Source organism: Amblyomma mixtum, chromosome 1, assembly GCF_055824585.1.
Source record: "Amblyomma mixtum isolate Tamu chromosome 1, ASM5582458v1, whole genome shotgun sequence".
Classification (NCBI taxonomy): Eukaryota; Metazoa; Arthropoda; class Arachnida; order Ixodida; family Ixodidae; genus Amblyomma; species Amblyomma mixtum.
This window is the reverse complement of record NC_143012.1, coordinates 244,655,921-244,675,677: the sequence shown is the minus strand read 5'-3', so window position 1 is coordinate 244,675,677 and position 19,757 is coordinate 244,655,921. Positions and strand designations below refer to the sequence as shown.

General features: G+C 48.3%; 1 protein-coding gene across 2 annotated transcripts in view; it reads right to left on the bottom strand.

The window, feature by feature from the left end:
* Nucleotides 1-19,757, bottom strand: part of dve (SATB1_N and homeodomain domain-containing protein dve) — a 98,393-nt gene that overhangs the window by 2,685 nt on the left and 75,951 nt on the right. Inside the window, exons 5-7 of one of the 2 annotated variants that reach the window (XM_089565525.1) lie at nucleotides 4,634-4,745; nucleotides 3,761-3,866; nucleotides 796-976 (exon numbers count right to left, since the gene is read on the bottom strand). In XM_089565525.1, coding sequence (XP_089421651.1) covers nucleotides 796-976; nucleotides 3,761-3,866; nucleotides 4,634-4,745 — 399 coding nt within the window. Of the gene's footprint in view, nucleotides 1-795; nucleotides 977-3,760; nucleotides 3,867-4,633; nucleotides 4,746-19,757 lie in introns of those variants that run through there. The other variant, XR_016286838.1, reaches the window with a different exon arrangement.

Below are 19,757 nucleotides of genomic sequence, written 5' to 3'. Positions count from 1 at the left end.
AATTTCTAATTATAACAGGGCGCCTTATTGCAATACGACCATTCTCGGCTACCCTGTTCTCCCCTTAGAAACCGTTCTATTACCCCAAAAGGCGATGGGTTGTCTGCTGAACTGTGTTACATGTTTTGCCCAAGTCCATTTCCTCATCTAGATTTCCGGTAGGATATTATTAATTCGAGTTTGTTCCCTAACTCACACAGCTTCTGTTTGACTGCGATAGTAACACCAGTGGCACTTGCCGGCGCCTTCTGTGTGCCTTCTGTGTGAAGCGCTGGCGAGTGAAGCTTCCACCCTTAAGAAGCGCCACCTACCACCAACACACCTCCCTCCACCCACCCAGTAAAAGCATTCATTAGAGTAATGGCATCAAAGTGTTTATCGAAGGTAAATCCGAGTGCTGCCGCAGCTTTCTTGCATCAGGTTTCATAGTCGTCCTCTCAATTTTTTATCATTAAACGTTAGCTAAACGTTAGCGCTAATTTTTTTTCCGCATCTCGCTGTGCTGTCCTCAACTTAATTTAAACCATTTTCAAGAAATTTCGAGTTTCTGCTCTGCGAGGGAGATCCCATGCAGATATGTTAATTGGCTACTAGTCAGCGCGATAATGGGCATGGAACACAGTTTTCACCTCATGCCAGCATGGCTACATGTGAGTACTGTTCCCGCAATACTGGTGTGGGCGTGTGCTTGCACATGTGCACGCGTGCTGAACGAGTAGATGCCCGCCCATAGAACTGACATTAGGCAGCCCTTTACGTAAGTTCACAACGTGTAAGAATTATATGGTGGCTCACTTGTTTCGCAGGCGCAGGGACTCGCAGTTGAGCTGGTTAGCGAAGTCCTGCAATTGCAGGTTCGTCGGATGCGGGCACTGCTTGTACCACTCGCGCATGCGTGGCAGCTCTGTGCTTGAGTGGAATGTCATGCGCCCATCCTGTGGCGGCTTGTCCTCGTCCAGGAAGGTAGATGCCGTCGCTGCGAATTTTGCGGAATAGATTGACGGTGGGTTAGGAAACCGTTATGGTACACTCTGGTAATGAATTAGCCTTTATGGGAGTAAAGAGGAAAGTGCACTCCCTTTTAGGGGCAGGGTTTGCTGCCCAAGTCCAAGAGTAGATTTCGATCGTTATAGATATGCGGAATGCATATGGTTGGCAACGGAGGCATATTCCCACTGAAAAGCATAGTAAATTAATGTAGTTAGCAATGGAAGAAGGCTCTTAAATGTGGCACCGGAGATCTTGAGTTTACAGAGCGGACTGAAACCTTGTTTAAAGTGTTCGTAAGTAATGTTTTGAAGAGGGAATGTGCTTCCATTGCCAACCATACGCAATTTGCATTTGAGATGGACCACAGGGCTTGGGCAGCATACCCTGCCTCTCAAAGGGAGTGCACTAGAGGAATGCTTACTCACTTTTTACTCCGTTCGTGTACACAGTGTATAGGCTCAAAGACTCTGCTTATGCGCATTGATTAAAAGCTTAGGTTTCTAAGAAATGACTGAGTTTAGCGAGAGTCTAAGTACAGTTCACAGATGCTGGAGGAGTGTAGGGTATATATGTAATGTGTGCGCCTGTGCTATGTGCACAGCCCATGTCAACAGTGAACACGTAAAGTACAGGCAAAAGGTCCAGTACAGGTCAAGAGGTCAACCACAGGTTCGGTACCTCAGCAGACACACGCTGAGCGGCCAGAAACCGCTTCTTGCGTGGGCAAAAGCCTTGCTGGAGATGGAAGCCACCCCACAGTGAACATTGCCCACAGCTTCACTCAGTTCTTGACCCATACTCCTGAAAGTTGCCTGTACAGTGGCGCGACGTATGAAACTCAAAGTATCTCCCAAACCGGTTCCACAACGGGTGGCACAAAGGAGAATGCAAAGAGCATCGGGACTGTTTCTAAGCTTTGTGCCTTGCACTCTCGCAGTGACAAAAGAAGTTTATCGCTAAAACTGCTTTCTTTTTCTTAGTCAATGCTGATGTCAGGAATGTAATTTTCTTCCTCGTGGTACAAGTATAATAGTTATGAAGAACCGTTATTCCTTGAATAAGTAAACAGTAATCGCTTTAATTGGAGTAATATTGCGGCCAGCGATAACAAAGCGAGGTGAGTAAACGAAATCGAACTCCTAAGTAATCCCAGGGCACATTTGCCTCTGTAGTATCCGCAATCTGCTCATGCATTAAGGTCAGTGTGCTTTGATCTATAGCATCTAGTGCACAGTGGTCAATTTAATGCTCTTCTACGTGACTTTGCACTGATATCCACATTATTTCAATTCCTCTGCGCGGCGACGTGCAGTTGCTGCACTGAACAGCCCTACATTGCGGCAAAGTCTCAGAAGTACCATAACCAAGAACAACTACACGATCGCTATGTTTTTTTCTGGTCAGGAAAAAGAAACAATAACAACACAAAGAAACAACGAAAGAGGGAAAAAAGCTACGGATAAGCATAAGTCACCTTAAGAGTGGGATGCAATAGCATTAGATTTCACATTTGTTGCAGCTTCTGTTGCAACATGTGTGTGTGTGTTTGTGTCAGCGTTTTGCAATTGTCAGCCCATCAACCATCATATATGGACTGTTAGCTGCAGGAGCAAGTATCCGCTATGCTGTGCTGGTACGGACATTTTCTTCTGGTGTTTGACTTCGATTCTCTGTATAGGTTGCTGTCTAGAAACTAGGTAGCTCATAACCCGGTGAGCATGTTGCGGTGATGTCACAAGGTCATGTGGCCTCTCTCGAACAATCAGCGAATTCTGTGCCACTAGATGTCGACGGGGTTTTGGTGTGTATAGCTTTAAAAGCTGTTACGAAAAACCCATAGTTGGTAATCTCGCAGGTCTGTTTTGTGAGAACGTAGGGCCACAGGCAATGACGGTGTCACTGTTGACAACGCCTGCGCCTCCAAAACAAAATATGGCGAATGTAAGGCAGGCCTTACAGGCTCACATATTTTCGAAGCTGCACTCACGGCTTCCTGAAAGTGGCGCAGGGTTAGCAACGAGGACGGTAACTGAAGAGACTAGCCATTGGCGCAGGTCAAAGCTCGCGATCAGAGTTTGCAAGGTGACTCTATCGGTGAGCTAATTTGCTCGGCTACTTTTTTCCACACTGCAGGCATTGCCAGAATTGTGCGGACAATAAATGCACACCGGCAGAAATATTTCAAAGCATGCTCTGTTTCTTTTAGAGCAAAAGCACTACTCCCCCCGTTCTTCATGGTCATGTCAATATGAAAAATGACCTTGGGAGGCCACGGAGTGCAGGTGGCAGTGCAATGTCATTGAATGGAAAGTTTAAATGACCGAATTACTAAATGATATAAAATAAAAAAATTGAAAACAATAATAAAATGAAATGAAAACAAAAAGAAAATAAAAACAAATAACAAATAATACTGAATAAAACAATTAAATAGAAATAAAATTAAAATAATAGAAAAATAAATAAAAAAATGATTAATTACATCACTAAGTAACAGAGAAGGCAGCCCAACTCGAAATGCTTTTGCATTTCCGCATGTAAGGAATGTTTTCATTCAACGTCTGTCTGTTCTAGTTAGAACGTTGTATGCAGCAACAAGTTCACGATAGCGAAGCAGAACTACACAGATTACTTTACTTTCATGAGTTTATCTATGCTCATCGTAGCTATGCTCATAACTGAAAATCCCCTGTCCCACTGAAATCCGCCCAGTCTGAACCGCTCTTGCATGCTCGCTCGGCAGCCGCGCGGGCCACTGCGCTTGGCTCACCTGGCGACGACTGCCGGTACTGCATGAACCAGCGCCCGAACTCCTTGCACTTCTCCGCACCCAGCTTCCCGCTGAACTTGTTGTTCACGATCGTTGACAGCAGGGACTGCGCGAGAGGAAGTCCGAAGCAACGATGTGGCTATCAGTCTGAGCACAGACTTCAATGCGTTTTGCAATCGCAGGTCAGGAACTGTACGGTCCTCGGTGCATGCCTACAACTCAGTGGATATTTTCTCACAGGCATTCAACACACGTTTGCTAGAACATTAAGACAGTTTCGCTAATATATTAACTAAGGCAGCGAATCAGCGAGTTATTTGCGGGGGGGAATGCAGAGACAGACAGAAAACAGAGGAACAGCACTATACGCCTGTCACTCTTTGATCAGTCTCTTCTGCTGCATTTTGGTTTGCTCCAGTTCATTAGCGCACCCCTGTTGCCAATCTGTACAATTATAATAATGTGCACACCTGAAAAGAAGAAGCTAAAGGTGAGAAGTTCACTCTAAACATTAATATGCCTATAGGGGAGTAAAAAGGCACTAAGCTGTCCTCTAGCGAACATGCTTTTATAAAAGGGAATGCACGAGAGGACAGCTTACTCTCTATTTAATCCTTTCTTTTAGAGTAGCAATAGTTGCAGTCCGCCAGAGTTCCGTGCTCGCCAGAGTTCCCTGCTTGTGAATGCTCCCGAGAGCAAATGTCAGGATCCTATTTAATCCTATATACGACCTATACTGTATGTACGCTCGAATCTCATTGAAGAGCATCGCAACACAGCTCGCTGTAATCGATGTCTGTTATAAAAGCATCAGGGCTATAGACTTATAGAGTGCAGTGAATGACATATGCTCTAATAAAGCTAGCTGCTTACCTGCTTGAGCGGGCAGATCTTGGCCAGCTTGGACTGCGACATCTCCCTGAGCAGCTGGATGACGGCCGTCTTGACGCTGTCCATGCTCCACATCTCAGGGTCGGTGGGGATGCTGCACACGCACCGGGCATGCACGGCTCGGTTCGCTCAAATGCCTCCGCTCTGAGGGAAGCTCGCCGTGGCGAAGAATAACAGGCGCTAGGGAACATGCGTCGAAAAGTTCTGATAGGGTGCACTACGGCGTGGACACCCTCCCGGTCACTATTAGTGGTTTGGCTCAAGTTTTCACATAACATACCTTCTCGCTGGGTTTTCTGTTTTTCAAGGGCTGCTGTCATGTTGACCTTTACTACATTTGGGCTGGAGGGTAGCACGGCAAAGACCGAGTGGTATAGTTCTGGTTGCTATATCAGCGACACGCTGTTTTACACTAACTAATGTATGCATGACTATCATTGTCCGTTGTAGGCGCAAGAATTCGCAACCTGAAACTCTTGGTCCACTCCCCCCCAGGTCAAAGAGTGTGTCTCACACCATCTGGTCCTCGTAAGCCTAAAAATGGATGCTCTAGCTAGTGAGGAAGGGAAGAGAAAGGGCTGCTTATTACGATACTTTCTTTTATCAAATGTTGATTCCACACTTTATACCTGCAGACACTACTGTTTTCTTGTGCATTTCATGGTACCGTTATGGCTGTTATCCTTCGTTAATTTGCACGTGATGTTCACATCACGTGCTTTATGAATGCAATACGCATCAAATTCCGTTTGTTGAGTGCAAAGAAGGTGCTGTGTACCTAATTCCACTCTCGCGTGGACAGTACTATATAGGGCAGACCAGTCATTGCCTTAATGGCTGCCTTCGAGAGCATAATCGCTATGAACAAGACGGACAACTTGTAATTCATTGCAACACATGCAAAGGATGCAGCCCGTTTCTCGATAAGTGTTTTGGTGCAAAACCACTAATTCACGCTTGACCTTGAAAGCGACCTTGGCAAAACCTAGCATAGCAACGGCCCATGCAGAAAATAAACAAATATTCTCGCGAATGAGCTTTGAACCCGCGACGGCGCGAACAAATCAGCTTTGCTGGCCACTGCACGTGAGCACTATGCTATCGCCGGGCCTAATCACGCCCCGTGTTAAACTGTAGCACACTCGCGCTGTGCATTTCACGTCGGCGTCTTCACCAGCTTCCTTCTGCGGCACGAACAGATCAGTTCAGCTTAAAGGGGCAGTGAGGAGAGCTCTATTAATATTTTTTTTATAGAAAAATCCGATAGTTCGGCATTTCAAGGCTTTGTTGCCACTCGGCCGGCAGCGAAAGATGCATTTATTTCAAAGAAATTTGGATTCGAAGTTGAAAAAGTTTTTCCCGCCGCTCTGATTCAAACTTGGGATTCTCTTATGACGACACAGGACTAAGTGACGTGAAACATGACGTGCGCACGACGTAACGCAGACTCCGTGATTTCTGACGACCAGCAGAGCGGCTTAGCAGCAGTCGAAAAGAAAGCTACCGCCGGCCGCGCGTTGAAGGCATCTATCGGCTATTGCAGCCGTCGCTACCGTCGCTTCGTTTACGTTTGCACCAGCGTTTTGCCAGCGTTGCGATGGATCCCGTTCTCGAAGTCGTCAACGAAGTTCTCGCATACCGCATGCCTTTAGCATACCGTGCACCTTGTTACCGTTAGCGGAATACCGGGAGCCCGCCTACCGCCGGTGAGCAGGCGCTGATTGGTCCCGATGCTGCAGGCGCGCGCGTAGCTGCCGGGTACGTGGCGCCATCTGGTGATGTCAAGGAGATTTGCGCATGCATTGGCTGCGCCTCAGTGATCTGTGGCTTCTCGTGTCCCAGCGTTACTAGAAGCATTGGTTCTAGCAACACTGTTTTGTCCTATGACGTCATCACGCTTGTACTTGCGAGTTTGGCCTGTGGCAGCGATGCCTGTATTTTGGTTCTTGCCCTTTTCTACGTTACAAGAGCTTTGTTGTCAGTATGAGTGGCGTTTTTGTAATCAGGAGCTGGTATTCTGTCGATACAAGCCAACTTCAATTTCTCCTCAGTGTCTCTTTAACCTCGATCAGAGCTTAACCGAAGTCTCCAGACGTGCCGATGACCCGGCAAAGTAAAACCATGAGTCAACCAAGCTAAACACATGCTTTTGCACGTCTACTCGGCTTAGCTACATTAAAACCCTACCACTTTTTTTAGTCGGAAAGAGTTGTAAGGATAGGCAGACACGAGAAATTATCGAAGCGGATAAGATAGCCAGGCTAGGAAGTGCTTCCGTGAGCACGTACCTTAGCTGTCAGTCTTTCAAAAAACAAAAAAAGATCTTGCTGACCTTCGTTCCCGCTGATTACATGTTATTTGACGTGGCAATGTAGCAGGTATAAATAGTTCGTTTTTTTTCCCCCAGTAAATCGGCTGGAGATTAGCGCTGTGTGTGTCCATCTAGTTCACATCGTGTTCAACATCCATTGTTTTTTACTGCGCTACAGCCCAATAATATGCACCAACAAGCCCAGATTTCGACGTTACTGCTCTGCTTTGTTCAAGAGCCAAAACCTATTTCGCAGCCGTTTTTTTGGAACCCGCCAAAATGAATCGGTGGTTGTAGTGTTCGGCTGCTGAGCACGAGGTCACGCGATCGAATCCTGCAGCCGCACTTAGATGAAGACGAAATGCAAGAAAAACACGTATGCTTTGCGATCTTATAGTGCACGTCAAAGAATACATTGAAACTGATTCACAACTCTTTGCAACGGCGTCTCTCATATATCCTCTGCAGCTTTGGGACGTTAAATCCCCCACAACGTACCGGCTGTCCACAAATTAAAATTTTTCCGAAACCCATGCGGCCGTTGGCATTATTTTTGAGAATCCTCCCGTGCACACACAGGCACACGCACACAATTCCTGCGATTTCCGTGGCGCCGAAACATGTCTTCATAAGTGGCGTGCAAATAAACGTGAGGGAAATAAGCTCGGAAAGGTTCATCGAATTATGTCATCAAGACGCTCCTCGTTCGCCAGAGAAGAACAGGTTCGATTGCGACTTGGTCCTAGTAGCCACACACGGGCGGGCGCCCAGAGAGCGCTACATCTGGAATAAGACTGGACACAGATTAATTTGTGAACGGCGGCCTGGGTTCATCCACTGGGCGCCCCATCGCAAGAATGCCCTGGATTTGCCATTTGACTTCGTAATGACAGCCTCTGCGTCCAGTGAAGTTTTCACTTCCATCTACTACGTATGGGCCACACAACATGTCTGATTCAAGACCGGCTGTGCACCATCGCTTGGGCCCCCCAAAGGTCATTGCTCAATCTGGTCGCACTGACACCATGACCAATGAGTGCGATTGCCACCCGTAGATAGTTAGTTCTAAGCCTTTAGGTTGCCTTAATTGCGTAAAGAATGAGTACGTTATGTAACATCAGGAAGTGTTGCGGCGCTGTGAAGTGAATGGGGCACGTGTTCTGCTCGACTTGTTCCTGCCACACCATCTTCGTCTTTTAGAATTTGTAGGCTAATTTGGCTCGAAACTGTATTTAGAGGGCTTTTCAGTATAGATGTCCTAGCTCTGGTCTTTTCTTCCTCCATCACATCGGCGTAGGGGGAAGACATGTCATGGTTGGCCGAGGACGATGTGGAAGGACTAAATTGCAGGTGCCTCGAGGGCAATGAGACATCGCTTTCCAAAGGACAAAATGTGCACCCATCCGAGAACTAGGTATTCCCTTGGTTAGCGTGTAACAAATCTGTTAGTTTACAAACACAACAGCTCAGCTGAAGGAGTTCATTCTGTGGGCAGTGACGCGGGACTTAGTGATGAAGGGCCCAGAAAAAACCATGACAAATGCTCTGTAAGAGCACGTCATTGCGCCAGCATTAACATTAGTGTGCTTATGACTTATCTCACAATGGTCAGCTGCACTAATGGCTGTTCTGTTGGCTGCCGTGTTGGCTATATTGACTTTTCTCGTTAACACTGGTGTCCGCCATGGCTTCGGCATTGGCGGCGTTGGCATTCATCCGTTTCGTTAGCACGTCGACTGTGTTCCCTGTTCTAGCTGTCTCGAACCTCCGTTGACGCTTTGCTCGTTGCGACGCACCCCTCGCTCTTCGTCAATCAAGTGACGAGACTGTACGTCCCGCCTCATCTACATTGCTGTGTGTAGTAGTAGTATAAAACTTTATTCCGCAAAATGGGAGGGGGTTAGGGGTTGGGGTCTTGAGCAGCAGGTGGTGTTCGTAGGTACAGGATCCCATTGGTTCTTGCTGCCTTCTCGGCCCGCTCAACCAGCGCAAGCTGATCTTGCGGGTCGGAGCTCGACAGAAGCTCCTCCCACTGCTCGACTGAAGGGTTTGTAATCTTGGGCTCTATCGGGCTCGCCCAACAGCCCCATGTGTAGTGGTAGAGGGTGGCTATCTCTCCGCACCACATGCATTCTGGAGTGTATTGCGTAGGCCAAATCTTACTGTATACGTAGCGACTTGGGTATGAGTGTTCGCAGCCGTCTCTATGTAGTTGGCTGATGTCTTGTGTAAGGCGAGCTATTTTTTTTTATAGTCTGACGGCAGCCGGTACACGCCGCCTCACTCTTTCCCTCCTGTCCTCCTCTCCCAACAGCTGCGTGGCTTACATTTTGGCTGACTGCGTTTCCATGGATGCGAAACGCAAAAGGCGTCCGTGTGCTGTGCGGTGTCAGTGCACGTTAAAGATCCCCAGGTGGTCGAAATTATTCCGGAGCCTTGCAATACGGCACCTTTTTTAACGTCCTTTAGTTCTTCCCTTACAGCGCAGTTGAGGTGTCCACCGAGATGCGAGGCAGTTACTGCACTATTTCACTTCTCAAAAACCACCAATTTGGCTGACTGCCAAGCAGGGGGCACAACCTCACCCTTTCCCTCTACGCCAGCTGTCCTCTCCTCGAGCAGTGGAAACCCACTGCAGCCGTACGGATGCAGTGGATGCCCGCCCACATCGACATCGCCTGCAATGAGGCGGCCTACAAGCTGGCCAAAACGTCCCACCTCGCCTCTACACCTGCGAGTCCCGCCATCTCGCTCTCTGACGAAGCGAGTCCGGGCGAGTCCGGATGCTGCTGCCGGAGGTAGCAGCATCCGAACTCGCTTGTCGCAGCCGGCCGACAGCCCTGCCCACGCTACCTCCACGGACCGGACGAGATGTTGGAGCACCTTCTGCTGGAGTGCCCGGACTCTCTGCCCATAAAACCCTATTGCTGGCACCATACAAGAGGATGGGTCTACCTTGTTCCAAAAAGGAAGACTTCCTCTTCTCGAGCAGTGCTCCATATCCTCCGACATTCAGGCATTAAGCCACTCGGTTCACCAGCGCCCACTCCTAACCCATTGGAAATCTTGCCACCTTTTTCTTTTTTTTTTTACTTTGACTTTTTGTTTTTCTTTTTAAATCTCCCCGGGAGATAGTTTCCATCCGTACCATCATTTGCCCCATGCGCAGACCGGGCGCGTCAGGCGGGCATGTCGGGTCTCTCCACTCCTCCCGTTACGGTTTTCCTTCCCTCCCTCCAGAGGCCATTCCGGCCGCTTTTTCTACTCTTTCCATCCATCAACCTCTCACTTCCTTCCCATCTCCTGCCCTCCATCATCCTTTCTCCCAGGTCATCCACGCGCTGCGATGCTCTGTCTCCCTCATCTTCTCTACTTTCCCTTTTAATCTCCATCTCCCCCACCCTTGCAGCCTGGCGCAGTTGCGGTGATACCACTTCGCTCGGTGAACAGTTACGACCGCCTGTTGGTTTTCCTTCCCATACCAACCCGCGCACTCTCTCTTTGCATTGGATTTCACCACCGCTGGCAAAAGGGCTGCGGTGGCGAAGCCTCGGCTTCGCATACCGGGCCCGCCATTTTAGGGGAACGTTGCACTTATATAAGGTAATAAAAGAGTGATTCCGTCACAACACTTTCCTGCATTGCACAGTGAGCAGACTTGAGGTGAACTACTCATGCACCAGAACACATATTTCAACTTCTCAAAACGTCCTTAATTACTTTAAGAAAAAAGTAAAATGTGTAGGGCAGCAACTTAGCGTATAACGGGGTGAATGCTGGCTTATGATCGCCCGTACGCAACTTTTAAGTAGGTGCGGTTGCCTATAACTATACAGAAAACTCTTTCACACTACCTCCGCCGCGGTGGCTCAGTGGTTACGGCGCTCGGCTGCTGACCCGAAAGACGCGGGTTCGATGCCGGCTGCGGCGGCCAATTTCGATGGAGGCGAAATTCTAGAGGCCCGTGTACTGTACGATGTCAGTGCACGTTAAAGAACCCCAGGTGGTCAAAATTTCCGGAGCCCTCCATTACGGCGTCCCTCATAGCCTGAGTCGCTTTGGGACGGTAAACGCCCATAAATCAATCTTTCACACTGCCAAGCTTTGCAGTGTTCCTTGAAACCTCTACAGATATACAATATTATGTTTGCCAGCGATCATCAGTTTCCATTGCATAGTAGACAATTGGCCGCATCGTGCCTTTACAGTGGCATGAATGTGCGGTTTCGAACTTTGATCCTGGATCTCACAACTCTTAGACCTTCATTAATGACTCCTGGACGAGGAGGAAAAACTTTATTGAACAAAAAGGAGTCGTTCCGCGCTTATGGGTTGGGCCCTCATTCCAGGGCTCCACTGGCTTGAGCTGCCCTGCAGACCTGTTGGATGAGGCCCCTTTGGTCGTCCAGGTCATCGCTGGTCAGCAGTGCCTTCCATCGCTCAAAATACATGTTTTGCTTCTCTAGATTGTTTGGTTTGGGCCCACATCGCCACGAAATGTGGAATAGCAACTGTAACCGGAAATACTTGAAACGTTGCCTCGTTCAAACTGAGCAAGTGACCTAACGTCCGGTCTTTGGAAGCCGAGGTACCAGGAAGAACGCTACAACGTATGCCGCATTGTTCGGATTTTTATGCACCCTGGTGCTTCTGAATAGATGTTTTGAGACTCGCGAGGCGTGAAGGTTAAGCAAGGAGTTTCACGTGACCTTACCGGCCTCACTTCAGCGTCTTGCATTTGTGATAAGGATGACACGGTTGGTGCCGCTTCCACAGTGATCGCTGGAAAATTCGACTGGGTAACCTCGCCTTTCGGCATGACCTCAAGGCATCTCGCAGAGCACTTCTCGGCACGCAGACCAGAGCATTTATAAGAAGCTCGCCGATTTAAATTTTTCATTCTTCTCCGGCCACGGGGAATTTCGTAAACAAGAGTACAGTACAAATAGCACCCTGTAGAACCGCAGGCCTAGGTACGACGTGGTGGCTGCACCAACCAGATCCTGCACCACATTATCGTCAGGCTAGTTACGGCCGCTGCATGAAAAAGGCCTCTCCCATATCTCTTTAATTAACCTTGTCCTGTCCCAGCTGCGGACACCTTACGTCCCTGCAAACTTCCTAATCTGATCCCCTCACGTACTACACGACACCCCCACTAGCTTGCCTTCTCTTTGAACCCACTGTTACCTTTTTTTTAAAGGCTCATCGGTTATTTTGCCTTCGCACTAAATGACTTGCCAATTTTTTCCCGATTTCAGCTATGACAACTCGGGTTTGACCCGCCGCGGTGGCTCAGTAGCTTTGCTGTTCGGCTGACGATCCAGAGGTTGCGGGATCGAATCCCAGCCGCGGCGGCCGATTTTCGTGCAGGCAGAATGCAAAAAACATCAGTGTACTGCGAGAGGTTAACCCCACGTGGTCTAAATCCTGAGCCCTCCACTGCGGCGTCCCTCATAGCCTGTGTGTCACTTCGGGGCGGCAATCGCATGAAGCCGCACTATAAAAAGAAAGGTGTTAGCTGTCCTTCGGCTTCCTTTTATAAAAGGGAGAGCGCTAGAGGAAAAAAAAAGGCTTTTAAGGACAGCCTACTTCCTTTTCACTTCTATACTTCTTTTTTGCCTTCCTTATCACAGTTCGCTGTAAAGCGTTTTTTCTCATATGTTTCTATGATGTAAAATTTTGGCTGTGGTAGAAATAAAGAAACTCATAGGCGTATTCCGTGTTTACATGATGCATGTTCTTCCCTACGCGATGTACGATGGCTACGGCTGTCGCGTACTGCTGCCGCTGAAACACCCGCACGAAGCGACGAAACTTCGCGATAGAGCGGACCGTTTACAATGTTGCTCTGTCGCGGCCTCACCGTTGTCACCTCGCGTCATCAAGGAAGTATAAATGTGCTTGTACCCAGTTTTGAAAACTTAACGGCATAATCGCAATAGAAGCGATAATGCTAATTCCTCTGGTAATATGTTGCATTTCTACTGGGCACAGTGCAGTGAGAATTTTCTCTGCCACATAATAACCAACAGTGTATGCACCACAACGGCCTTGTTTCATTACTGCTTTCAATCTTTCACTGAATTCTTCCGATGCATGACTCAGACGCAGCGAGAGTCGGCAGCTTCTTCGCTTAAATCCCGCATGCTCCAAGACATTAATCCGCGTTTACATTATCCTATGCCTGGCGCGCTGCGCCGTACGCAGTTTATGAACAACCTTTTAAATTGCAAGCCTCCGTGTTTCTACTCTTCGATTGGGATCACCGCTTTGTTCTGCCCTTTTCCACCCTTTCAGACTGAGCTCTCTGCCTGTCTCGACATTTTGCCCCTCCCTCCCTGGTTACCGGAGTCACATCGCCCGTGGGAACCGTTGTCGGCCATAAAGAAGCTAGAGGAGTCTTGGTTTCGCCTCGCGAAGGATACTTTAGCAAATGACATACAAAGTGGCACAAAGGGCAAACACCTAAAGAAACTGAAGTTTCAACACCTACCCCATAGGTCAGTAGAGGTAAGTTACAGCTGTTACATACTTTCCTCTTCAGGGATGCAGGACAGCCACTCGTACTGACTCCCAAGGCTATGAAACCTATCCGAAGGTTATCCAACACAGAAAAGCGGTTGACAATTCCGTTATCGTCGGCAGACAGATGTCGCTTTCTCTGCATGCGCGTGGCTTGGCTTTGGCACCATGCCCACATATTCAACCGAGGCGGGCAAAGAGCGCACGGGGTACGTAAATCTAGTCAACGCCATACCATAAGCTCACATTACCCGGCACACGCTCACCAAGCGTACTCACCAGTCTTTTCTCGCAGGCTTCACTTTCGACGAAACGTGGTCGAGTTCAGACACGGACACACCCGGCTCAAGAACATTCGGTTTTATTAGTAACCGCGAACAAAAAACAGGTCAAAAGTAAAAGACTCGGCAGAGAGGCCCAACATCTGCTTTGAAAAGGTGGGCCCCCCCTTCTCTTGCACGTCCCTCGGAACAAACGGGCGAAGTCGCTCACCCCACTCGCACCCTGTGGCCCTCCCCTCGGCCCCCCGTGTTTGTGAATGCCCCGAGAAAAGGTCAGAGAAGAGAGACGGAGGGCCAAGAAGAACTTTGAGTATAACTCCGCAGTCTCTCTCCTCTGTGTATATAAAGCGAAGGGAGGGTGCCGTGAGCTAGGCCCAATGTGGCGGCGGCGGCATCGCCGTATCTTTGGATGGGTGTCGCGGGCCCAGGCCTGGGAGGAAGAGGGCCCTTGAGCTGGGGCAGCGCCGCCACCTATCGGGCGCGACTTGTATCACAACTGAAGAGGGCACCCGCTCCCTCGGACCACGAGGAAGCCTCTCCGCTGCTCCTCCTCTGCATTGTCCTTAGTTATTAATATTATTACTATGGTTATCGGAGGTCGCGCCCTGTCTCTCCCCAGCTTGCTTGGTACCCGTGTAGTAGACGCAGTACGGATAAGCGAGGCTTGTGGGCCGCGCCACTCGATGCGTGCACTTTGCCTCCTTGGGACAGTCGCTTCAAGACAAGCTTTTGCAGTGGTGTGGCTCTTATTAACTTATTGACGTCGAATATCGCGCAAGTCGGTGGTTGACCGTCGTGACCAGAGAGGAAAGACGGTGCAGAATGTGAGGCAAGACGCTTCTGTGCGAAGCTACGGAAGATTCCACGCAAGTTGTTTAAGGCCATGTCCATGGAAGTTTGTGAAAAGCACCCACTGAAACCGCCGCTATGTCACACACACAGAATTTTGCAGGATAAGTCTTTGGGCAAGTTGGTGCATTTCGATTTGAAAGAGGAGTGGTTTTTGCGTCATCTTCGAGAAACGCACTGAAATTTTCACCCCAATTTTGCAGTGCACATGTCTGCTATTTGAGAAGAATATCACTGAAGTGCTCTTTCCGAAATTCGATAATTAAATTTATTTTTCTCGAAACACTGTTCGTGGCCTGTAACTGATCTAATCAGCTCAGTTTTTATTTTCTGCTGACTTCTGACCTGTGTGGAGTCTGCTACAACAAGGAAGAAATAGTAATGGGCGACAACTCGGTGTGCCAGAACTGCTTTCGCTGCACAAGTCATGAATAGGGCCCGGAAATTTAGGCACTAAAGAACCCCGAAATAGGCAGGCATCTAGGCTGTAAAAAATATTGAAATAGGCGCTATAAAGCAAATATAGGCGCTTTAAATAATAGTCTTTATTCATATGTACAAGATTTGTAAGTCAAGCACGGAGCGTACGCAGTCCTCAACTGAAGCAATAAAGCGCATTCTCAGATTTTCGAACTTGAAGCTGCTTCGGTTTTCGCTAAGCATAGCTTTGTACTTTAAAAGGCTTTTTTTGACATCAAATGAATTTACTGGCGCGAACTTAAAACATGAGAGTTGATACAGTCTTAGGCCTTCAGGTAATGTGGTCGTATCGTCTCCGCGTAGAAAGTCTCTGATTTGGGAAATTGTTTCTAGGCATCAATTTTTTTGTACCAATTGTTGCATCTTCGTAGAAGCAGTAGCACCCTTTCCTTCCAGTCCCCCAAGTGCTGCCGGTACTTCTGCCACTACCTTCAATGATTCATCTATTGAGAATCATGCCTTTTCAAACCTTGTCATTCTTTCCGTCAATTTTGAGATGTTTGCACTAATGTATGTCAGGTCTCTTTCCAAACTCGTCTCTTTCTACTCTTCGAGATAAACAGTTCGTTACACTGCGTTCAAGTTACAATTCGAGGAAAACGTTCGGCGAGACCCGCGCCTTTTGTGCGTGCATCGGCGCACTCCTGTCATCATGCTTAGACAGATGTCTCAAAATTGAAAAACGGCACCGAGGACCAAAGCACCGGATTTAGACATTTATAGGCCGAAAATGCGGTTAAATAGGTACTATTTCCTAAAAAATAACAAAAAGGCAGGCAAGTGCAAAAATCCCCCGTTTAGGCATTTATAGGCATGTTTAGGCAAATGCCTAAAGTTCCGGGCCCTAGTCATGAATAAGAAGTATTACAGCACTGAAGGATCTTGCCTCGTCGCATTACGAATGGCGCCAATACTTAGGAAGTGTGCACAGAGGTCGCTGCGAACGATTTTACTTCGCCTACTGTCAGGTGTTAGTGTGTTAGCGCTGTGTATACCTATCAACCGATCCTTTGGCACGCGAGGCATAGAAACGTTTTTGTAGCGAAACGCTCGACAACAGAATATCCACCGTGAAATTTGGGAAGCAAAGCTGCACCACTAGTGACACCCATTAAGTTAAAGCAGCAAAAGCAGCATCTTCCGACGCTGATCGTCGTGGCAGCTTCGATAGAGTTCCTCGTGTCCCTGGCGGCCATTGCAGGCCGTCTCATCACGGCCAGAAATCAAGCGAGCAAAGATGGCTCCTTGCGCCCGAAATGATGTCTCTCATACATTCCCCCCCCCCCCCCCCCCCTTCCTATTCAGTAATAAAACGCATCGGTGGGCTCAAGTCGCGTTTTCCCCTCTGGTCACCGAATGGCGGTCACATAAACACACAGGCAAGTGGACCCGCATGGCTCGAGCACTACTAACACTGCTTCCTTTAGCGAACTCAACGCGCACTCCCCGAGAAACGCACACGTGCCCGATAGCGAGTGAAGCCACGGCGGCAACTTGTCTCAAGAGGCAGTGGCCCGTAACAAACGGGTTGCACACACAGCACCCGCGACGACGTCTCTCGGACCTCATGCGCGAGCCATCGCCATCGCCACCACCACGCACAGCGCGACGGCGGGATCACATGACGCGCCGCGTTCGCACTGCGGCCGGCAACTGCGCTGTGGGGCAAGTCCGCCATGATTGTGTGCTTCGAACTTCATCGAATCGCGATGATGTCGCTCCTCTGCGGACAGCAGGGGGCCGCATTCCGTAACGGTCAGGCTGCTCGTATACGTGATTGGCTGGCGCGTGGCTCCCGCCGAAATGAAGGCCAATCGAGTGGAGAACCGTTACAAAAAGCGGCGCAATATCGGCTACAATGACTCTCCACGCGTCGGGCCCACTCGCGCTTCCGGGCAACGCACTTTGTGTCATGGGATAATCCGCATCACCAGCTCAGGGGAAGTATTTAGTAACTATCCTTTTCACTATTCAATATTCTGCCCTTGCGGTACTGGTGGTTGCAACCGCTTACGTCATGACTGACAGCTAAACAAGCATCGTCATTTGCTGGCGCTGGGTCGAAGGCGGAGCTGAAAAACGGCGAGGAAGCAAAACACTGAATCGTGGAAAGGATCCTTACAAAATGGCGGGCCCCGGAAGCGACTGGATGCGTCGCGAGAATTCGCCTTTGCACGGCAGCAGTGCGAACCCCTCAAGCCACAACCGAATCTCCTTCGCTACACTTTTCTTTGTTCGCGCCGCAATATGTGCGCGCACAAGGGAGAATAAAAATAACGAGACAAGTGGCGCCCCCCCACGTCGTGAAAGGCGTTATTACGATTCTATATAACCTTGCCCTTTCTATAGAGTTATTGCTTTAGTCATTAGGCTCGATTTGTTTCCAGCCGATGAGGCGACTACGTGTGCTATGTTATTGACATGTGTAGTACGTGTGTGTGTGTGATGTACACTTCGCTGCTAGGGCACAGTACGCACCAACCAGCTTGCGACGCGCTCAACAAAGGTTCGCTCTCTCTCTCGCTCACTCTCTCTCTCTCTTTCAGAGTTCTACACCGGCTCACTTTTCCTTTGTAACACCGAAATGCGAAAACAAGCAATATAGAAGGTTAGTATATATATATGTACTATACACACCAAAAAAAAATATTACAAAGTCACCGGTATGGGGTAGTTTGACAAGGCGCAGCGAAATGCTGCGTCCGTGTTCATTTGATCGCTGGCAAGCAGAATCTGTACAAGCCAGTCAGTCACACAGGGACACATACACACTCGGGTACAACCTCGGGTACACTCAAAATACACTCATGTTTCATGAGCACAAACAATCCTAACAGGCGTAAAACGCAAGTGTACATCACCGGGAAAATGCCTTAGACGAGCCGCAGCTTTCCGCACCAAGTAGGAGAGTGCAGGGCTCCCAAAGTATGAGAGAAAAAAAATAAAGCGCGAGTCCCAGAGTTATCAGTCGCGGAAGAGGTTACAGAAAGGGTTGCGCTCAGTAGAGAAAGGCTTGCCAGAAAGCTCTCGTGCAACTTGGAGAGTCGGCCACCATGAATAATTTCTATTTTTCTTTTGTTGCCATTCATCGAGGAACTCCATAGAAAAAAAAAAAAAAGACTGGCTCAAAGCGGGCATTTTAATGTTCCAAACTGCGAAGTGTGAGGCACTCGTTTGGGAACATTTGGTATGGCTTTCTTCAGCAGCGAAACGTGCACACTCTTCTACAACGTGCAGATAGAGAGGCAAGTACAGCTTCAGACTCCCGATCGATCTTTGAATTAAAGTCAGGCGCAGTAATTTCAGGAAAGGTCAAGCAATTTAGGTGTCACTCACTCGCAACTCTATATCCGGGAACATCAAACGCTGGGATTCGTGAGTGTCCAACCATGCTTTAAAATGCGCAAACAACCACCACAGGCGCGAAACACAGTAAAGGAACCAGGCACCCATCAACAGCAACATCAGGCACAGTAAAGCATATTGTACAAATACACAGTTAACAAATGAAATGAACCATATTGCTGCCAACCTGAACTACGTATATTGCGTTCGCGCCAATCGGCCGCAGACAGCACGACCCACTGCATTCTTGCAGCAGGTGCAGACGTTCGAGCATGTTAAAAGCTGTATGAAACGCGGGGACTGCACGATAATGCCGCCTCGAAAGAGGACAGTGCTTTTACAGTCTTCCGAGAAAGGAACAATGGAGCGAGAATCGAGGAAAAGCTGGCTACAAGGTAAAAATAAAATAGAGCACTGTATCAATTGCGTTTTGTCGTGGTTCAAAGATTGCACAGTGACCTCGCCATATGCCACAATGCCCATTAACTGCTGCAGAGGTAATCAGTCCTTTCAAGTCGAAACGATAAAAAACAACAGAGCACATGTCTAGCAACACTCAATAACTATCGAAACCGACAAACCGGAAAACGAAAATCAAAACAGGCTAAATTAATTTCCACTAGGTGGCTATACAATAAAGGAACACAGTTTATCTACACTCGGGAATGTCAATGTTTGCCAGCCCTCCATGGCAGACCATAGTTCAACCTCAAAGGGATTAATTGCTGGCCATATGCACAACAAAAGCAAAAATGTGATAGAGAGGCGGTAATTTTCATCCAACAAAACGAAAGCAGCAACGCATCAAATATGTTTATCGCGTGAATAAATTCAATGCTTTGAACCTCAGTTAAAAAGAAAGCTTAGCGTGATTGAGGCACGGTTTTCGCTTCCTGCACTGCTCAATTCCAACCACCTTGTCGCAAATTCAACTCAACAGGCCTACTGCGATACACTAATGGCACTGGCTTGCTTGTTGCCGTGTGGTTGTGCCTGTGTTTTTCACCGGAAACAGGGTTCTTTATACATATCAGCTGGCCGAAAATAAGTCTGTCTTCTGCTATGGCCCCACATGGTAAGAGGTTTATGATAACTAACACGAATTTGGAGGCATATTCTCGCGTCACCTTGCTAACCATTGCCAAGACAGGACTTGCCGGAGCCATTTGTTGCGTGCGCAGGGCTATGCTTATTTCGAAGAACCGCTAAAGTGGCCAGCCACATTTTTTCCAAGCCAAGTCTTGAACCTAGCATGCTTTACTGCACACAAAATAAGAACTTTATGAAAAAAATAATACCGAATGTGATTAGCGCT